At 30.7% G+C, this 21,305-nt stretch overlaps 2 protein-coding genes and 1 long non-coding RNA gene across 3 annotated transcripts; 2 read left to right on the top strand and 1 right to left on the bottom strand.

The window, feature by feature from the left end:
* Positions 1-2,255: 2,255 nt before the first annotated feature.
* On the bottom strand, positions 2,256-4,036 carry LOC140438623 (mitochondrial import inner membrane translocase subunit Tim13). Its single transcript, XM_072528284.1, has 3 exons — positions 3,857-4,036; positions 3,734-3,802; positions 2,256-2,474 (listed from the first exon to the last, which is right to left on the bottom strand). The coding sequence occupies exons 1-3, from the start codon at positions 3,953-3,955 to the stop codon at positions 2,376-2,378; spliced, it is 267 nt and encodes an 88-aa protein (XP_072384385.1). The 5' UTR covers positions 3,956-4,036; the 3' UTR covers positions 2,256-2,375.
* Positions 4,037-4,165: 129 nt separating this feature from the next.
* Positions 4,166-5,087, top strand: LOC140438628 (uncharacterized). Its single transcript, XR_011950563.1, has 2 exons — positions 4,166-4,646; positions 4,838-5,087. It is a non-coding gene; the product is annotated as an uncharacterized lncRNA (long non-coding RNA).
* A 1,495-nt stretch (positions 5,088-6,582) lies between these two features.
* Positions 6,583-20,244, top strand: LOC140448017 (uncharacterized). The gene is made up of 4 exons (XM_072541060.1): positions 6,583-6,783; positions 7,239-7,286; positions 13,505-13,883; positions 18,445-20,244. The coding sequence occupies exons 1-4, from the start codon at positions 6,703-6,705 to the stop codon at positions 19,233-19,235; spliced, it is 1,299 nt and encodes a 432-aa protein (XP_072397161.1). The 5' UTR covers positions 6,583-6,702; the 3' UTR covers positions 19,236-20,244.
* Positions 20,245-21,305: the final 1,061 nt, after the last annotated feature.

Raw genomic sequence — 21,305 nt, 5'->3', positions numbered from 1 at the left:
AACACTGAAAGGAACGTATCTTCGGTATGTTCTGCCCGTCATCGATGTAAACCGCGACCTCCATTGCGCGCATTCATGAATATTCGGTATGTCCGTATCCTAAAGTTTATTTTTATATAATATTTTACTTTAATTATGGTAATATTGTTACGTTTTTCTTTGGGTTCAGAGATTAAGTAAAGCACAACGTGGTTTAACTTAAAAACTCACCTAATTACAAATATCACAATGACTAATTACATTAATAATTATTGCTTACAAAATAATTCGCATTGATACGTAAAATCGCCAATAATATTCCGCCTCGGCGGTCTTATATAATGAGTACGTAATGTTATCGAAACAGCTACCGGGCTCCGATCGAATCCACGCGAAAATCCGAAATTCTATAGTTCGTTCAATCCCAAGATAAGCTCGAAGTCGCAGTTTCAGACGGCTGATCGGTGGCTACTTCGTGTTGTCGCAGATTGTCATTGGTTAAAAATTAATTTCAGCATATTTTTATCGGAGTTCTCGACGGAGAGGCTTCTGGAGTTTCTTTAACACACAGGTTTGCGACTCACAATAATTGAATAATAAACTTTAATTTGACACATGTTAAATTTTGTTTCCCTAATTTACCAATATTTATTACAAAGAGTGGTTTTTGGAATGAACTGTTCGAAAAAACATGTAACTCATTCTTATATTATCTGCGGTAGACAGGTAAAAACAAAATATTCATTGAATCTGGTATTTGGCGTTTGTTACACATATGCAAATTTAAGAAATGCCAGTTTAGATTTGTTTCTTTAGAAACTGTTAGGACAGGCAAACAATAATACAATTTTTAAATAAAAAATTTTACACATTGCAAAGAGATCACAAAGCAAAACATTTGATAACAAACTGTAAAAGTTGATCTTCGCATCTATGTGGTTTACAATGAACTCTAATTAATTTGTATCTTCAATAAGAACCTACATTAGCCAGAAAAGAGTTCTCAAATGTATAGGAAGAGGGTCTACCAAATAATATTCACACATTCTACTTAAACATTTAAAACAAATACATATAAAAGTTAAATTGGATAAGCCCTTGGTAAAATTGGAAAACTAAAAATAGTGTTCTCTATTTTAATGGAAATAAGCTACAATTGAAGTTTAAAATAAGTATATTTTAAACAGCAATAATTGTGGCTTACCGCTACCAAATAAGATGGAAAGAAATTCATTGCAAAGAGCTGGTGCCATGTTAAATATATATATTTTTTATTTCAATTAACTGCATCAACTATTACCGTTATTAGCAGGATATTCATTTTTTGTAGTGAGTGTATTGAGTAATTGCTTTGTTAGTAATTTCAGCTTCAGTGTCACTTATTATAGTTGAATGATCATAGTACCTCAGTTCCTACCTTTCTTTCTTCGTTCCTTCCCTGAGTTTGTAAGCTCAGTAAGTCTTACTACTGCTTTACTGAGGATTAAAAAATATAATTAATTGTGTTATTTTAATATAAAATAAATTGAAAGTAATAGATTAAAAGGAAAAAGACAGTTAAGATTTGATTTCACGTATAGTGCCTCTGTATATCCGCTTATATGTATTTCACCCTAAAAGGGATCATCAGAGACGGATATTTACAAACAACGTGAAAATAAATCTTTCCTGTCTTGAGAAGCAACTCTAACATGGCTTCGTATGGATGCAAATAGCGACATCTGATAATAAATCTGTAAACTAATTTATCGAAACCAAATTCAGATTTATGCTTTAATCTGTGCCTTCTAAGAATTGCAAGGCAAAACAGACGTTGATAAAGATGTTATTAGAGACATAGGGAATCTAAAATTGTATTCCACAACATATCTCCTCAACTAAGCAAAAATCCTTAGCGAATTGGTTTCTAGTACTCGTAAAGAGTATACCAGAATAAAAGGAATAGATAGATAATAGATTAAATTTAATTTGTCAACAATGCAGTAGAGAAAAGTTTGTTAACAGATGTGCCATGTTAAATATCATAATTCATTGAATTATTTTCAAATATATGTATTATGATAATATGTATATGATTGATTTTCGTTTTAATGGTTTCATTTTGTTAATGCTTAATTTCACTTATGTGTTACAGTGCTATTATACAAAATTATAGTAGCTGCCATATTTATGACCCATTTGTTAAGTCACAACTTAGAAAATCTTTTAAAGTCTGCTACAGTTCTAACCTTGGTTGGAATAAATATTTATCCTAAAATTATGGAAAAGAACAACACTTGTAAAGCAATAGGTGCTTTATTAACAAATTTATAACTAACAACATCTATATCTGTTTTACTATTCACAAACTCAGTAAAAAAAGTTTTCTCTAGCTGTAATGTAGTATATACAATAATTTACATATTTCCCCTTTCCCTTTGTATTCTCATACCATATGCTTTTGATACTAGATTCCAAGAGTCCATATACCTGTCCATACACATAGCTACACATTTCTGAAAATAAAAAAAGTATAACAAATTTTTAGTACATAGATAAAAATATAGAACTAATTAAATAAGGATTCCATCACATGAGAGATAGAGCAACGAACTTGAAATAACACATAATACACAAATGTGCTTAATTTGTTTAGACCTGATCATATTAAAGCAAAGTAAAATGTTAGCAATTTTAAGAGAATATAAATATATTTTGTGGATGAAGTGAAAACTATCTAATTATTGAATTACAAATATCAAGCAAATCACCACATAATTGCTTTTTGCAGGTTAAACAAGTGTCTTAAAATACAATTCAAAGACCTGAGGATATACATAAAGGAGCATACCTTGGGAAACAACTTGCAACTTGAGTTTAAAGTGAACTGAATCATAAATTGAAAGCCATAGAAAAAAATTGAGTTTAAAGTGAATCATAAATTAAAAAACAATATACAAAGGTAAAATTAATATGTACCAACTAATGAACTGAAGTATTGGCAGATTATATCCCAAAAGAAGCATAACTAGCAGTAGAAATGAATTATTTATGAAAACTGAATATATTAATTATTAAGATGAAATTAAATTTAACAAATACAAAATATACCATTATTAAACCTGTTCAACAATAACTGATATGGTACAGACATTTAATCATGATACTTTAAGAATCCACCTAACATTTACCTATTATTGCATTTAGGATTTCCAAATGTATATTATGTATGTATAAATCTCAAACTACAATATAATTTAAATAAGTTATATGAACTTGCTCCAACTGATCATGCAGGGAAAGATCCAAGGAAAGAGAAGCATAGGGAGGCGTAGAATGTCATGGCTGCGCAACCTGAGAGAGTGGTACGGATGTACATCAAATGAACTTTTCAGAGCAGCCGTCTCAAAAGTTCGAATAGCTATGATGATTGCCGACCTCCGCCGCGGAGATGGCACTTGAAGAAGAAGATATGAACTTGCATCCACTACCTCTAATTATTTCTTTTATTTTTAATATTAGAAACTGCAATTGCTAATTTCTTTATATTAAATTAAGATTTTAATTTAAACCTGAGAAAAAACAAACAAAATCTCATTTTGGTAGTATTCTTAAGCCTCAAGTTTTTTTTTTAATTGTCTAGCTTAAATACATCCACACAATCTATAAAGAGGGAGCAAGTTTACAGTCTGTAACTTCAATTTTAAGAGAGCATTCAAATTGGTCAGCTTTATAGCAATTCTCAATCATAAAATTAATCTACAACTTTACTTACTTGTTCCGAACTATCTAGTGAGGTTCCTGGTTTGGATATACATTTTTTAAAGCATTTTTCGGTCATTTTCTGTAAATAAAAACCAATTTAGAGACAGATTGTTTAAAATAAAAGTATACTTACTGTGAGAAGTTCTTGTGCATTAGCAACAGCAATTTGTTGTTTAACTTGATCCATTAATTCATCTTTTTGGGCTCCAGATAATGAAGAAATTCCTTCCATTTTAGATTTAAATTTGTGACTATCCTAATTATAAATTAAATGTGATGAGATTTGAGGTTAAGAAAAGTTTTTGAAAAGGGTTGTATGTCAGATGTCAACTTTTGGAATATTGACCGAATTACAGAACCGGAGCCCGGAGCAAGATTGAAACATGATTAATGCCCATTAATTATATTTAATTTTTATTTGGATTGATAGTGGTTGAATTTTTTCGGAAGTTTCAGTTGGAAGTGATCATATACATCTTTGTTTTTTAATTCATATTTTGTTTAATTGATCTTTGTGTTGTTTCATAATTTGATTTGTCTAGTTGCATTTTATGTTTTTAATCAATCTTATTTTTTACATTTGCTTCCCAGTTTGAAACTTTGTTAAATCCAGCCCTGATACTCTGGTCACAAAACACAAAAAAATTGTCGTTCAGCTGTTTGACTTTGACAAAGTCAAATTTATTGAAAAACAAAAATATTATACATAACCTTTTTATCAACTACAACTATAACAAGAACCGGTTTTATTTAAACGTTTTAGTTTAGACAACTTAATGAATAATTAGTATATGTTTCAATACAAACAATACGAACATGCACGACGAAAACATTACAAAGATGGATAATTTGAGACCTCATCAAAGCGAACTACACCATCTTGCTGAATTAGCTGGAGTTCATATGGATACCAAAATATTTAGGTGAGTTCAAATATTCAGCTTTCTTTCACAGTAAAGAAATGCTGTTATTTAGTAACCTAAATTCTATGTTTACTGAGAACTCTAAACAAAAAAATACTAATAACAAATAGTCATGCACATATTTGAAGAATTTGATTTTAGCATGCAGCATATACTACCATTATTTATAATTATTATATGTGATATTTTAGGATGCTTGTGGAACTGCTCAACATGGGTTATGATCCTGATATTATCTATAATTTGCTGAAAACAATCAAAAGATCAAGGAACAGCAAACCCAGAGTTTCAACCTCTCATAAATTAAAAAATACAGATGATAGATGAATATAAATTATATGGGTCATTTATGTAAAAAACATTGGTTAACATTTATGTTGAAAAAATTACAAAAATGTATTTATTTATTTAAAAATAGTTAATATATTAGTTATATATGTAGATATAGGGATATATGTGTTTAGAATAATGCCCAAACTATTAAAATGGCCAAGTTGTTGATTCTTTTTTATAATGATCATATAATATAGTTTTTGAATATAATTTATAACAAAATATGTGTCTATTAACTCCTTAACATACTATAATGACAAGTGAATTTAATAATAATAATAATTTAATATAATAAAATTATTTGAAGAATACAATAATAAAAAAGTTAAAATCAAAAAGAATAAAGCCAAGAAAATTACAATACCTAACAATAAGAAATGTTCACTTCATAAATTGTTTGCATAATGAAGAAAATCAAGATGTGCCAATTAAGAATTTGGGGCCATATGAAATGGTCAGGTGAAAACAAGATACCCAAAATAATATGCAACTTTAATAAAGGGATAAAGCAAAGGAAAACATAAAATAAAGATATGTATATATCTTATGATATGGGCAGTGATCTGGAATTAAAGTGAACTACTGACTCAAAGCCAAGTCTAATTCTTAGAAGTAAAGTAGATGTGGGTTTGAATTATTGTATAGAAAAAGAAAGGGTTTTTGAATTTTAAGTTGTCATCAACTACACAATGTTATAGTGATCTGTTTTGCAGAGAATTTCACATATTTTTTGGGCCTTGCTACTTAATTTTTTGAATCGTCACACTTAATTACCACCCATGCTGCATTTTTTTGACAATTCAGTAGCAATAATTGGTTTACCTATGGTAGTCCAGTCAGAGATTTGACCTCTAAAAATTATATGAACAAGCTAAATTTTGTTGAGAATGTCAATTTTGGGACCCCAAAAATGATATAAAAAAGTTAAGCACTCTTACCCCCTGGTTTCCCCATAAAACGCCTCCTTCTTGGCGGGTGGGGGGGAATCGATTTATCAAGAATCTGTATGCAGTATAAAAAATCTTAAAATAAAAAATATAGCTCAGATAATGTTGATTACCACTTTTTGAGCAGAATGAACTGTTCTCTCAGAAACAATGCTTGAAGCAACCGGCGATTTTGAACGTCACTTACGCGCGCGAAATCAATTTTAAATAAAATTTGTATCAAATCAATGGTAAAAATTCGATATCTTTTGATAAGAGTGTTCTATCCGCTAAAATCAAAATGCGTTTTAGTGGCGAAGAGTGCTGCTCATAGATAAAATTTAATGGTGGGAGTGTGCTATGGTGCTGCTTTCGTATGCAATTTTTGTATTTATGTTTCATGTTATAGGTTTTTTCGTCTATGACGCCTGGTGTAATAAGTTACTTTCCTGTTCATCTTTTGAACTTTGATTCATTTCATGTATTGTTGGTTGCCCAAAATCCGGATTATATAATTTTATAAATATTAACATTGATCAAAAACGTAAACTCTGGAATTTACAATAGTATTATAGTTTTTCGTGGTTATTTTTAACTTAACTCAATTTTAAATAAATCATAAAAGAATCAATTTGTGCTACAACTGTCATTTGTCACATTCCAAACTGTCAATTTTTGTGTCTTAAAGATAAACGTGAAAATTTTGTTTGGTCTTAAATCAAAAACATTAATGTTTTTTTAGCAATAAAATTTGATTATCCCGTCACCTATGCGTTTTGAATATACCGCAAGAAAACATGTCCGTGGAAGAGGAAATCGAATTGAAAGATTTAATCGCTCAAACATTGAATACAAATGGAACATTGGCCAAAATAAAGGTATATAAATACAAAATTTTATTTGAATTCAATATTTATTACGTCGCCTAGGTGGTAAGTAGTAGCAAGTAGTAGGTTCAGCATTTTTGCTGTAATTATTGGTCGTTATTTTGATTCCTACTATATAAAATTAGGGGTTTTAATATTGATACTCTTATATGTGATAAAAATTATTTTTGGGTCTACTAACTATACTTGTAAAGTTGGAATAATACATCTAAATCACTTTACTTTAGAGCTGCTACCTCATAACAATTAGAAGTACAGAATATTTCATTCAAAGTGTAGCATGACCTAGTGAAACTAATCTATCAGGTTGTTAAAATATTTGTGGAAAAACTCTTTTAAAATTAATAATCATTTGATAGTTAGTGTTAATTAAACACTAATATAAGAAGCAGCACAAAGATTTAGTTATGGATTTATAGGAAAATTTAAAAAATACTCTTTTTTAGGCTCAACTGCGTGCTAGCATATTTCTTGCCTTGGATGAAGATGAAAAAGTAAGTTCTATTTTAGATTTATGCATTTTAAATTTTATCCTAATAATTTCAATCTGAAAATATGGACAAATAATATTGTAATATTTATCTGAATAAGTAGCTTGATTCTTTAAATGCTGTTCTCTTAAAATAGTATAAACAACTATAGGAAAACTTACTACTTCACTGGAAAGTAATACCCAAAACACTAAGTCAAAATTTGGCATTGTTCCCATAGAAGATGATAAACCAAATTAAAATATACAGAATAATAATATTCCCAAAACCGATGTCAGAATATTATTATTGTAAAAAAGAGAGGTACAGAACAATATTGGCACTGGTATAAATAATATGAACAACTGTACATAAAAATACAAATTACAAAAAATTAATGTATAACCAATTACTTAATAAACATGCAATAAACAGCATAGTCAAATGACTGAGTAGTACTGTAGATGTAAGGATGATTATAACTACCACTATGATATTTGGCTCAATTGCAACTTCTCACTTCAAATCAGACAAAATATTATTTAAAGAAACATAGTCTACAAATTTTAATGACTAGATATTTCTTTCTTTACAATACATTGTTTGAGAACATACTGAGAATAAAAAGTAAACATATAGAGTATTCCTTTGTTTATATCCTCATGTGCAGGATTGTAGGGTATTTGTGGTCACCCATTCAATAATTTCTCAAACTCCATTATTATTGATTTTAAAAAAATATTACTGATATCAAATACACACAGAATGCAGTTACTTTACTATGGGTTAAAGGATACTGGAGTAATTGGAAACAAAAGAGTAGATGAAATGACAAATACATTTGAGATATAAGAAGTGACAAACATTTTCAACTTAAAGATCAATTTGCTGTATCAGGAGTATTTAGCAAGATAATATGGAGGTCATGGATAAAATGTAGATAAAAAGTATGGAGAAGCTTCAAAATATAAAGAGATCTAGAAACCATTACTTTTACTTACTTGTACTTACTTTTCAAAAGTCCTCAACATTAGTCTACCAGTTAACATCAGAAATCTGTTATAGACAGTGACTTATATTTTCAATGTAGACCTTTACAGGTCTGAGAGGAAAGGAAATCAATGAGTCATAGGCTTGCAATTATTATTTAAAAAATAATCAGGATTTTAGAACTAATTGATTGTCCCAAAAATTGTTTTCTTATTTTATAGATGCTTTAGATAAAGAAAACTAATCTTTATTAAATATATATACTTATATATTTTTTAAAAACCCTTTATCTGTTTAAATTAACAAACTTATGAGTGATTCAAGGATTAATTTAATTCCTATTCTCAAATGAGATCAAATGTAATGACATGGGATTAAAAAAAAGGGTTGTCTAGTAACTTTTAGCATAGGTAAAACTGAATTATTTAACAATTAAACTAAATGAAACAGTACTGGTAATAAATGGTTTACTTTAACCTACATTATATACACAATCTAATCTGAATCATCTATGTCATCTTGATTCATGAGTATTATCTTTGCCTAGATCCACAACTACTGGTTTCATTGTAATTTCAATGAAGTTATCACATATTATCATATCTTTATGACAATGTGCTAAGTTTAGTAACTTGATTTTCAAAATTAGTTCATTGCTTTTAATATTTTTTTTAGTAAGTAAAATCCGTACTCTCCATTTTTTGGGTGGTAACTGTTCTACACTCCGGCAGTAATATGGAGCATTCTCCATAACAATAACAAATCCTGGTTCGATTTTTAACAGAATATCTGAAAACTCTTTTTCATAATGATCTGCATACATTTCCTTGTGGTCTTTTCAGAAACAAATGCATTTAAACCTCCTTCAACAAATCCTGAGTTGCTACCAATATGGCTAATAATAGGGCGTTTTCCCTTTCCAGATGGGGTTTTTAAACTTGTTGACAAATCATCAAGAGGAAAGCTTGTCGTTTGTTTTTCACATTTAAATTTAAATTTAAATTTTTGTCACTGTATGTCCTTCATTAAATTTTTTCGGAATTCAAATTTTCTTCGAAATTCAGCTATTTGTTTTAGATACTTTCTGTGCCATAAAATGATTTTTTCTTTTTTAATAAGGGTACTATTCCTCTTTGTCTTTACATACCTAAAGTTCATTTCATGTAAAGTACATAACAAAACACATCTCGATATTTTTGGAATATTTTCATTCCTTTTTGAAATAAAATCCATGTGCTGCACAACGAATGGCCTCTTTGGTTGTATCATCCAATTTTATTTGTTGCCTTACTCTTTTCAACCTTAGAGTATTATTATCTATTTTTTTATTTATTTAATACACGGGATTAACAGTTTAAATTACAATATACAATATCACAGTTAGGATTCAAAACTTGAAATTACTAATAATATAAAATCAATATTAAAAAGTTTAAAAAAATGAAACTAAAGGTCTTATTAATTTTATTCTTCTTTTTAATATTTCAACAGAGAATTTTTCAATCTTATCCTAAATTGTTTTTTTATGTTTTTGGTCTTGTCTCAGAAGTATTTCATAAAATGTGTTATTCCTGTTTCATAAATTCTTCTTCTCTTTGTTTCTTGATTTGGATACTTGGTATTAATACATCAGTAATACAGTTTATTGCTTTGTTGGGCATTGGCAATTGATTCTGATTATAATAATTCTGAAAAGAGCTGTAACTAGTAGAAGGTTTTGTTTTGAAATCTGCCATAGTTTTTGATATTTATTTTAAGATGTGTTAAATTCAGTTTCTGTTTTATTATTTGCTCAATCCTGTAGTCCATTATATAACATCATTAGGACAACATACTGTGTTTATAATAACTTACATGTTAATACAAAGAAGTCCTCGTATAAAAATAAATTTCTCATCTATTATTTCTCAGGAAGGAGACATAACAGAGAGCCTCAAAAAATTTAACTTAGCAGATAGAGCATTTAATTGTTTCAATACCTGCATAACATGGGCTCAAGAAAATGGCGTATTTGCTAAAGATATAGTTCTTTGTATCATGCATGAAAAGGGTTTTAAACAAGGACCATCTTATATTGCTAAAAAGCAATCCTCAGTTAAGCATAATTTTAAATTATGTTAAATATTTAATTATATATAAATTAAATTATACAAATATAATTATTTTAGTTAAATGTGAGAAGTGTTACAGTTATAAAAAAACGTGTTGAACATTAACACAAATACATAGATTAAGTTGCCTAAACCCTGGGCCCCACTTTGTTTTTGAATTTTAAAATTTGAATAAAAATTAATAAAACATTTTGCATTATATTTTATTTAAGTTTGAGAATTTTTTGTAAGTTTGAGAAATGTTTTCTAATGCGTCCACTAAAAAAATAGAGGAAATTTTAAGAAAAACTTAAAAATAATAACACTAACAATTTAAATGAACAAAATTTTATATTCAAAATATAATACTTGACAGTCAAGTACAAAAATATTCGCACATGTAGTTGTGTTTTTCTGCCCTTGGACACTGAACGTGAGCTCAGAGGGAATGCAGAAGGTACCTATTTAACCCAATGCTCTCCTTTACAGTCATCTGAAGATTTAATACAACAAAACAAACACTCAGCATTCTCTTCAGCTGTGACGAAAGATACACCTGGTAAATTTCTAACTCAGAAGAACCTGAGAATATGGCATCATCCGAGTCTCCACTGGAGCTAGATTCTCCCTTGAACTTAGGATTTTTCTTAGCCTCCTCTTTTCTTTGTAACAGGAGACATTTTGAACCACAATCTCTACCACGTTTCAGTTGTTTACTGGCGTTAGATACTTTCTCCTCTCTAATTATTACAGCCTCTTCTAATTGTGATTTGTAATAAGTTATAAATGTTGAACTCCTAGTAGAAGCTCTTTCCTTAGTTTTTGCTGTGCTCCATGTTCATTCTGAGGTTGGCTCTGGGTAGAGTTTTGTTTCTCTGAGGATAAAAGGTTAGCTTTACAGGATTCACATGACTTTGGGAAACAACTAAATCAGATGCTCTTGATGCTGATGGTACTAACGGGTCAATTTCAATAACATTCAATTCAGTTTCACTGAGAGATAACTCAGAGAGATATGATATTTACCTCTCCATTACATCATAAGCACTAACAGACTGGTTACTATGTCATAACCATTGTTGAATTTCTTCGCTGTACATGACTTTTAGAGGTCCCATGAATGTTCTGTCAGGTGGTTGTATTTTGTGTGAAAAGTGTGGTCGGAGTGATACAATTGAAACATAGTTTTGTCTGCCCAAAATGATTAAATCAATATTTTGAGTGTGACTGAAATGTCCGTCCAAAATGAGAATCACAGGATTCTCTTTCAAAGGTTTTACAAATGTTATAAAGTGTTGGAACCACATTTTAAACAGATTGGCTTCTATCCATCCTGAGGGAAGAACCGCAAGTATGGTTCCCGGAGGACCCCCCTTTTTTTTTAGTTGATCCCTCAAATTCTTTAGTGGAAAATGATTTAAGGAGGAACGAAGATTCCAGTTGCATTCATACAGGCAACGATTGTGATTAGAGATCCATGTTCAGCAGATATCAGTGCAGCAACTTGCCTTTTTCCACGTAAACCAATTACTTTAACCACTTTTGACTGTACAATAGATATACCACTTTCATCTACATTGAAAATTTCTGTCATAAACCTCTGCTAGAAGATTAAAAAACCTATCTGTATTTTCTTTACGGAATCCTAAAGCTCTTGCAAAGGATGTTCCAGTTAGTTTTCGTTCTGATAATTTCTTTTTGTAAAGCTTGTAAAGTTTTTAAAAAAAGCTTGCCCATTTTTGCCCAGCTATTTTATGTTTGAAAGGTCATTCTTCATCAATCTGTTCGTGTAAGGCCAAATAATGATGGCTAAACAATAATGAACCAGTTCATCCTCAAGTTTATTGCAAAAAACCGGTGGCCTACCAACTTTTTTTAGAGATGAACTGAATTAGAACTTTTGTTAAGCCCATTGTCTTTTTTTGGAGAGCGTCAATCGCTCTTGACATGTCTGAAGAGGACCATGATCTCAATGTCTCGGTTTTTGGCATGGTATCTGCAAAATATTATCTATCAATTTCAATTTCACAAGACAAAAAGGGCATTAGGACATTTCCCACATTAGGAAATTTTGGGGAGACCGGATTAAGCAACCCTTAACTAAAATTTAAATTTCTTATTTCTTATTTAAAATCAAGTAAAGTCAAATGTTACACCATGAATCAGTAGCTTGTAATGTCCTCATTAAAATAATATAATGGTTAGAGCACGATTAATCTTTTTTTATATACTTATTTTTTATATCATTTCTTACACTATTATGTGGATAGTACCACATCATTTTCTGCATTAATCAATTTTCATACCACCTATGATGTCATAGATTCAACCTCAAACATTAATTCCACTTTAATAACTCACTTGTTTTTTCAATAAGAGATTTGCAGATTTAAGGCAAGAAATTTTATCATTTAAACAAATTTAATTTTAACTAAAGGTTCATTAATAAGATATTAGGTATTATTAGAACAAAATAAAATTTTATAATTTTTAAAAATTACATTAGTTACGGAACACACCCATACCTCGTCATGTTTAGCTGTCTTCTTAAATTATATTCCTGTCACCTCAGCCAGTTGGTCTGTGTCGTTTTAACTGACAAGAACCACGTGTTCCGTGAAAAAGAAAAACCGAGCAGGGAGACATGTAGCTCCTCAAGTATTAAATTCTATCCAATGTCATCGACCTAGAGTCACCATATAATTTAATTTTGGAATGATGTAAACCCATATATGGATGTCATAGCCACAAATTCATTGTTAGCTTCAACTACATAAGGCACTGAAGATGATCTGATTAGATCGAAAACGTTATGCTACTGTATAAATTTTGACGACACTTGTAAAAGTTTTAACTATATGTTTTTATATACCTACTTAAATACAATGGTGAAGTGTTTTAACTTCTATATGTTTTTTTTAATGTAATATTAAATCCCGATGTAAAATTAAATGTTTAATGTTTAACAGTGTTGCCGCTTTGCAACTGTACGTAGATATATCAACCTAGGGGCCCGCTTTAATAATGGGGCCCGGGTTTGAGCAAGTTCCTCTAGTTGTTTTACGAATTTTACGAATAAATGCTTTATGTTACAGTAGTTAGTAATATCAAGTTTCATATTTTTTAAATATATTCACTAAATTGTAAATATTGTGATTTTAGATAAGTAAATACCAGCCCTTATTAAACAACAAAATCAAAACATTTATGGAAAGTAGTGACGGAAAATCTATGTTTTACCTTGTACACGAGTTTTTAGAATTCTTCAATTTGTGCTTCACTCTCGCTGTCTATGAGCCAGAGTCTTACATAGATTGTGATTGCCAAAGAGAAGAAAAACAAAGAATAGCTCAACAGTTTGGATTGAAAACTAGCGAAGATAACAGCGAACCACTTCTGTATCAAATCCTCAAAATTGCTCAAAAATCAAGGAGAAACTTGGAAGTTAATATTAATGTTAATGGAAATATCGAAGATAATAAGTCTGACAGTATTAGCAGTGAAATCAAAAGCATTTCAACCCCCGGAAACATTTGCTCAGGTTAGTTCTTATGATTACTATTTATTGTCATCTGGAAGTCTTGTTTCGTAAGTATTTTATAAAATGTTTATAAATTGACATATCACATTCACATCTCAGAAGTGAGAATAGGTGAATACAGTAGTCGCCAAATATGAAGGACCAAGGGCGCGCATTTATGATAGGTATTTCGAGCACGCCCACCGGTAGATACAATAAATTTGTACATAGGTTACTTAGAACATTGTGAAACAGTGGCGTGCATATTTTGATACTTGAAATAAATGGGTAATGCTATAGAATAAATTAAAAAATCATATTTTTCAGGTAATATATATTCAATTATTATAGTTATTTTATTTTTTAGCTTAACTTAAACCCTACTTATCTTAAGTAGACTTTACACTACATGCTTTTATCATATGACAATATCATATGAGATTTGTTATGATTCCTCGTTTCTAGGATGTTTTAAAAAATCGTGTTTACACTGCATGATTTGACGTTTTGATGACGTTTACTACAGCTGTATTTAGAATAATCTCCAATGCAACTTTTCAATACCATTTTACACATCTTCTTAAAGCTCGATGGCATTAGGGTCAGATAAATCAATAGCAGATTTGCCGATATTATATTCTATTACGGACTCTTGATATTTTGTCGCTTATTTTACTGGTCAACAAATAGTTATCTTTTTTCCAGTAATGTGAAATTCAGGGCATTTGGAAGTCCCATACATAATACTAATCCAAGAAATGCACGGATTTCTTCATCGTTAGTGAGAATCCATTGTTGCACTCGAGAACATCTAGCGATTGGTTTCTTGAACAATTATTGAAATAACATTATCATTCAAGAATAGGTCAAAAAATCAATTGGATTTCCATTGTGTAGTCTCGGTAATATCGGAATTTATACCTACGTCTTCATTGTTTTTATTGTAGATAATATTTTTAACTTTTGTGGCGTCTGGTCTGCTCCAATCAGATACAGTACCTAAAAAATAAATAAAAAAAGTTAATATTCTACTTATAAAAATTACCTGGCAAGAGCAGTATATTTGCTACTCTTGGCGAATTAGCGGAGTCAGTGGAGTTATCATTCTCTGTATTACTCAACGCCTCCTCATTATTCGCTGTAAACATGGGGTCTAAATCACTATGATCAAACTCGCTTTCACTTCATATAGAAGGCGTAGGAATCTCTCTGTATAATCGTAACACACGTTCTGTTTCTCGGTCATCCATCTTGCTGAACCGTCAGTCAACTAACAAAAGCTGTTATTCCTATAAATAGTTCAACACTGGCAAGAGCCGACCGCATCAACTTCGTGCCGAATCGGGATGGACAAGGTCAAATTAAATTAGTCAGGTCTGTGAAGCCATGAGTACCACATTGGTGCACATACTATATTTGTTATATATTGACGGATATATTGATTTTCCCAAACAAACTTATGGATATGATAGTGTGCACCATATTGGTGCACATGGCAGTCAACCTGTTAAGGGTTTTTATTGTTTGTTTTAATTCTTGTTTGGTTCTTGACTGCTATATTATCAGTAAGCGCTAGACCTTGATGATTCCTATGATGCATAAGCTCAGTTCTGTTTGTACCCGTTTTACTTAAAATATTCTCCAAAACCAAACTGAAGAGAATGGATCACCACTTACTTCTTCATTTACTATACAAGAGTTTGACGACTAGCTTACATGATCTATATTTCGGAAACTAATTACACGATATTTATGAAAATGTTTTTATGGAGATTAAATGATGCCAAGATGCCAACTTAAATAAAATATTATGATAGACATGCCACTTCCGGTACAACCGGAAGTGAACGACAACTTTGGTATTTTAAATGGAACAACATGTATATTATTGCATTTATAGATTCTGCGTAAAATTCTAAACAACATCTGTATAAGATACCACCATAGGTGGAAACTCAAAAATGTTTACAGATAGAGACAATCTTTTCAAACTATTTATCTTAAAATCTCTTTACGATGACATGGGTAGGTTGTGATCGATCTGGATATCTTTTAACAATATTATTAAAATATTTACGCGGTCTTCATTCTAAATGAGGCATTTGTATTACTTTGTAAAAGTATCATTAACCACAAATAATGACAATTATGATATCTTCATACACAGCCTGCTAAAATAAAACAATAAAATCTTACCTTTAACATTAAACCACAATAAGTCCAAAAGTATTAACTTTAGGTATACGGAACCATAATACTATTTGAAAGACAGTTGACTTCTTTTTGCAATAAAATTATAAATTCCAGGGTGTTTCATTTAAAATTGTTGATTTACTATTTGTCAACTCCCTATATTTAGAAATTCGATTTCGATGTAAATTCCTGAAAGAACATTACCTACTCTTTGTGTACAAAGGTTTTCAAGACATTATGTTTGTGAATGAATGACATATTAAGTTTGAAAACATTGTCTATATCTGTCAAAAGTTTTGAACAAAGACGAATAACTCAAAATATGAATCTTGACCCATGGTACCCTTTACAAATTTTGACGTGACAACGTCTTAAATCAGGTTGTGGCTCGGAGTCATTCATGAAAAAGTGTAACGCCCGCTCACGTCTGTTACAGTGAGTCACCGAACGAGAGAGAGGCCCGCCGGACCGGCGAATGCCTTGCGTCTCTCTCCCACTCAAACATGATTGGTCCGCTGCGCGCGCAGCACTAGAGAATTAGGCGCGTTGAATCGGTGCGTGCTTCCGTGCTTGTGTCTCTGTCAGTGTTGTTCCGTCTACCGATTTTTCGGTAGATCTACCGAATTTGATTCCTATCTACCGATCTACCGAACTGCCCCTTGAATCTACCTAATTTTAAAACAAATATCACAATGACTTGAAAATAAATTCGGATAATACAATTTATCTTTTTATTTCTGTTACCATCAAAAAACTTTTCAGTGTAACCTAATACTTGGTATTTTTAATACGTTTGTATTAAAATTCATTTGATACTTCCCTATAGTGTTTAAAAATATATTTGCAAAGATGCAAAGAAAGCGAAATACCCCGAGATTCAAGTTCGTAATTTTATACCTAATAATAACATATTGTATAAACATCATTCCGTAATCATAATCATTCACACACGTCTCTTCAATTCTCAAAGAATCTCAAGTATCAAGTGATAAATTATTAGCTAAATGACGGTGTGTGTGCTGTCGGTTTTCTTTGACTGCCGACTTAATCCATTAGCAGATAATGGTTGTTACATCTATTTGAACCAGAACGTTTTAACTTTCTGTAAATATTATGACCTATAACTATTTCTCAAAATATTATTAAACCTTATTTGTATCATAATAGCTGATGTGAGCATCTGGTCCCAATAATTTGATTCTTTATTTATTAAACAAAATTCAATGAATTATGGTTATTTCTAATAATTAGTTCAGCATAATTATTTAAGGTCTTTAACTTTTGAACCATTAAGTCGCCACCATAATGGGAAACTTTTCTATTTTTAGTTTTATGGAAAAAAGTTATTCTTTCTAAAAAGTTCTGAATGATCTAAAACTTAGAATACAATCATCAGATATTAAATTGTTTTAGTAATATAGGCAGTTTATCAAAAAATATGAATTTTATGTTCATATTTTTTGACAAACCTCGTGTATATGGCTCAAAAAATTTAATTGATGATTGATTTTAGGTTTTAGGTCATAAAACTAAAAAAAAATTCCATTATGGTGTTCACTTAATTGGACGCACTGTATTATAATATATATATATATATATATATATATATATATATATATATATATATATATATATATATATATATTTATATATATAATTTACGTCATTGCATATGATCTACCGAAATCTACCGAATTTTGCCGAAGGCATCTCCCGATATTGGATAAGCTCCACGGAACATCACTGGTCTCTGTCTTTCTCGAGCGTTCTTGGCGTTCAAGACACATTACAGCAGAAACACTTCCTTTTATTTCATATTTCTCCTATCATCGTCCTATCCTCAACAAAATCACTCAAATAGAAATTAGTTAAGTTTAAGTTTACATGTACAATGTTTTAGTAAACAAAATATATTTCTATAGTTAAAATTTGTGCAATTCTTATTTTCATTCAATTCCTTGTTCCTATTGTGCAATTTAATAATATTCATATCAATAAATATTCTACCGAGAAAAAGACGTTGTCACGTAAAATCTTCGCCCGTAAAACCGACTTTACAGGCAACCGATTTTTTGTCTAGAATTTTACGCTAAATCTAAAAATGTAATAATATATAGTATCTTTCTTTTAAAATAACAAAGTTGTTGTCTACTTTCGGTATAACCGAAAGTAGCATGTTTGTCTAAATATTTTCTTTAAGTATGTCGTAACTTGTAATCCATAAACATAAACCAATTTTCATAAATTACCTGTAAGTAGTTTGCTGTTATATAGATAATGTAAGGCTATCGTGAAACAGCCAGTATATGTTGTTAATATTTTGTGTATCACATTTGCAGATTTTTATTTACCATAATATTTGTTTACTGTAATATTTTTTTTGATTTAGGAAATAATAGTGAAGAACATTCAAAGGTTTCTTTGGAAATCCCAAACGGACTTCGACAAACAAACTTAAACTGCACTTTTGATGTTCTCAGTCCAATACTAAACCCCAAACATAGTAGCCGTAGTCATAATGAAAATGACTTATCATCTGCTCAAAAGGACACTAGTAAGAAATTAGATAGTACCCATAATAACAAAGAAAGTGACGATACCTATGATGATACGAGTTCCTTGCCAGAAGACTTGGTTCAAACTGATCAAGAAATAGTTCCTGAAATCAAACAAAATGGGTTATTTGAGACTGAAAAAGAAAATATTAGCGATAAGCTGAAATTATCTTCTCTAAAGTCTGATAAATTAAAGTCCAAAAGTAATTTAAGTTCTCTTTCAGATCTCCCTCCTCTTAACAAATCTCGGGTTAATGACATACTACCTTCATTATATAACAAGGGTTTTAAAGATAAATCAAACCTACGTGAACTTGATAAACTATTCGACACGGATGCGGACTATGAAGAAGATTTTATGTACAGTGGAGATGATTTATCCTTAAAATCTGATCATAATAAAGCTAGTCTCTTAGAAGAACTGCAACAATCAAACAAAACGAATAATAACAACGAAAAGACTGGCAAGAAAGAAACAAAAGTAAAAAGTCACAATAAAATAATATCAGACTGTAACAAGAGCCCATTCAAATCCCAGGGGAATCCCCAAAAAAGTAAAAATGTCAGTGAAAGTAGTACAGACAATAGTATTATTAGCGAAAATTTAGGTAGTACATCCCAGTAGTCCTTGTATTCCCGGGCAACACTTTTGTTTGGAAAACAAAGTGTATTCTTTGTCTTCTAATAAAAGGAGGTCCCACTGCCAGTGTTTACCATCCTGAGTCTTTAATGGTAGCGAATGTTCAACGACAGTTCAATTTGTATGTACCGTCCAGTTAAGTTTTGTAATAATTGGTAGTTTTAGGAAATGATGTAAATATATAATCTAATCAATATAAGGGCGTTTAAAAGGAGTCATTTTTTGTATATTTTATGTTATAAGTCAAAATTCAATCTATGAGCTGATCTGTAGGCACTAGGAACAGTACACGTGTGCTTGGTTAAATTTTCCAGTTAAAATCTTTTAATTTTAAACGTTTTTTTTTTATTTCAAGTCTGTATTTTAGTTACACAGCATTTTTTAACTTCTGACATCACAGGTGTTTATTTATTTAAAATGGGGATTATCTTGTAACGCAATTACTCACTACGCGGCACTTGACACGTATTTGGCAAATTCTTGACACATATCAAATTGTGTGTATAAAGATGATATGAAACTCGACATACTACTTGCACTTTCCGTCCGCAGTCGGTAAACTACTCCAAGTCAAAGGCACCAAGTATCACGCCAAATAGTAGTGCCACATGTTCATTTCCTTATAAGTCTATTGTACATTGTCATTGAAGTCATTTTGAAACAGCGTTGCCGTATTGTCGGGATAGTAGATATTTTAGGGAATTATGACGTATAATGAATCAACAGAATCAATAATGAAGTATCAACAGTTCCTAAGTACAGATATACGACTTAGATGCAAGGTGGAGAACATCAAGAACTGGGTAAGGAATAGAAGAGTAGAATGGAACTATGATATAAGCCGAATGACAACAAATAGAGTAGTAAAGACGGCAAGAGACGGTTCCCCAATAGGAAGACGATCAGTAGGAAGACCACGAAAGTTTTGTCGGAGGTTAAAATTTGAAGTAGATTTACTTAATGGCAACGTAAACTCCCAACTAGGGTTACTGGTCCGGAGACGTAGTCTCTAAATGGACCTACGTCTCCGGACCAGTAACCCTAGTTGGGAGTTTACGTTGACATTAAGTAAATCTACTTCAAACTTTAACAACCTACAAAATTATCAGCAACAATGTAATTTCAAACTAATTTAACAACATTTAAAGGGTTTTTACTCGTATATTTAGTGGCTTTGAACATGTATACCTAGTAGAAGCACTGAAGATGGAATATTTATTCCTTAAACGTTCTTTGATGTAACCCGAAAGGGTTCTTTTAAAAAATATACTTTTTATAAAGGATTTTTCATTAAAAATCTTTTTTGATGTATGGTATACAGCCGAATACAGGAAATTAACTGATTCCTTGTGAATAAAATGATTGTTCGGGAATTTCTAGACAGTTGGTTATGTGACGTCGTGGGTAGGTCATTTATGTCGTAAACAAACTTAAAGGAAATGCTGTTTAGTGTTATATTTTTACTTCTAAATTAGTAATCCGGGTATTCGGGTATTTATAATCCGTGTATTTTACTTCCTTTGCCTGTTTCTCAGCTCATAGATTTAAAACTATTTTCTTTTATTTGATATCATTTTTGTAGGATACTCTAAAAACTCTTTATTGGCGGATCCGAAACTAACATAGTAACAAGTATGTACATACATTGTTTATTACACTAGATGAGACTAAAAACTTAAATTGGTTTTATACAAACATGGTTCTTTTAATTATAATTATGGTTTAGTCCCGTACAATAAAGTAGTTAATAGATACATACGTGAGAAAGAAATTGACGAAACTCAATGAGAATCATATTTTAAATCATGAAGCAGTTGTAATAGTTAGTCAAAAGAATCATGATACAAATTAAACTTGTTAAAAAGCTGGAATACAATAGCTTCGCATCATAGCAGTTTTCAATGGTATTCTGGGAAAACTCTTTACTGCATCCGTACTTGATATTCTCCATCTACATCTATCACTTGATACTGGCTGGCAGATGGAGGTATATGTCAGATCTCTCTTTTAAGATGCCAGGCCTATTAGGTGGTGATTACAATAATTCAATGTCAA

The sequence above is a fragment of the Diabrotica undecimpunctata genome, chromosome 1 (genome assembly GCF_040954645.1).
Source record: "Diabrotica undecimpunctata isolate CICGRU chromosome 1, icDiaUnde3, whole genome shotgun sequence".
Taxonomy (NCBI): Eukaryota; Metazoa; Arthropoda; class Insecta; order Coleoptera; family Chrysomelidae; genus Diabrotica; species Diabrotica undecimpunctata.
The sequence above is the reverse complement of the archived record's forward strand: the minus strand, read 5'-3'. Positions and strand labels throughout refer to the sequence as shown.

Coding starts and splice junctions, on each gene's coding strand:
- LOC140438623 (XM_072528284.1), bottom strand. CDS start 3,955: ATGGAAGGAATTTCTTCATTATCTGGAGCCCAAAAAGATGAATTAATG. Junction 3,803..3,856: donor ATGCACAAGAACTTCTCACA/GTAAGTATACTT, acceptor TTTTATTTACAG/AAAATGACCGAAAAATGCTT. Junction 2,475..3,733: donor CACTAGATAGTTCGGAACAA/GTAAGTAAAGTT, acceptor TTTTATTTTCAG/AAATGTGTAGCTATGTGTAT.
- LOC140448017 (XM_072541060.1), top strand. CDS start 6,703: ATGTCCGTGGAAGAGGAAATCGAATTGAAAGATTTAATCGCTCAAACA. Junction 6,784..7,238: donor GAACATTGGCCAAAATAAAG/GTATATAAATAC, acceptor ACTCTTTTTTAG/GCTCAACTGCGTGCTAGCAT. Junction 13,884..18,444: donor CCCCGGAAACATTTGCTCAG/GTTAGTTCTTAT, acceptor TTTTTGATTTAG/GAAATAATAGTGAAGAACAT.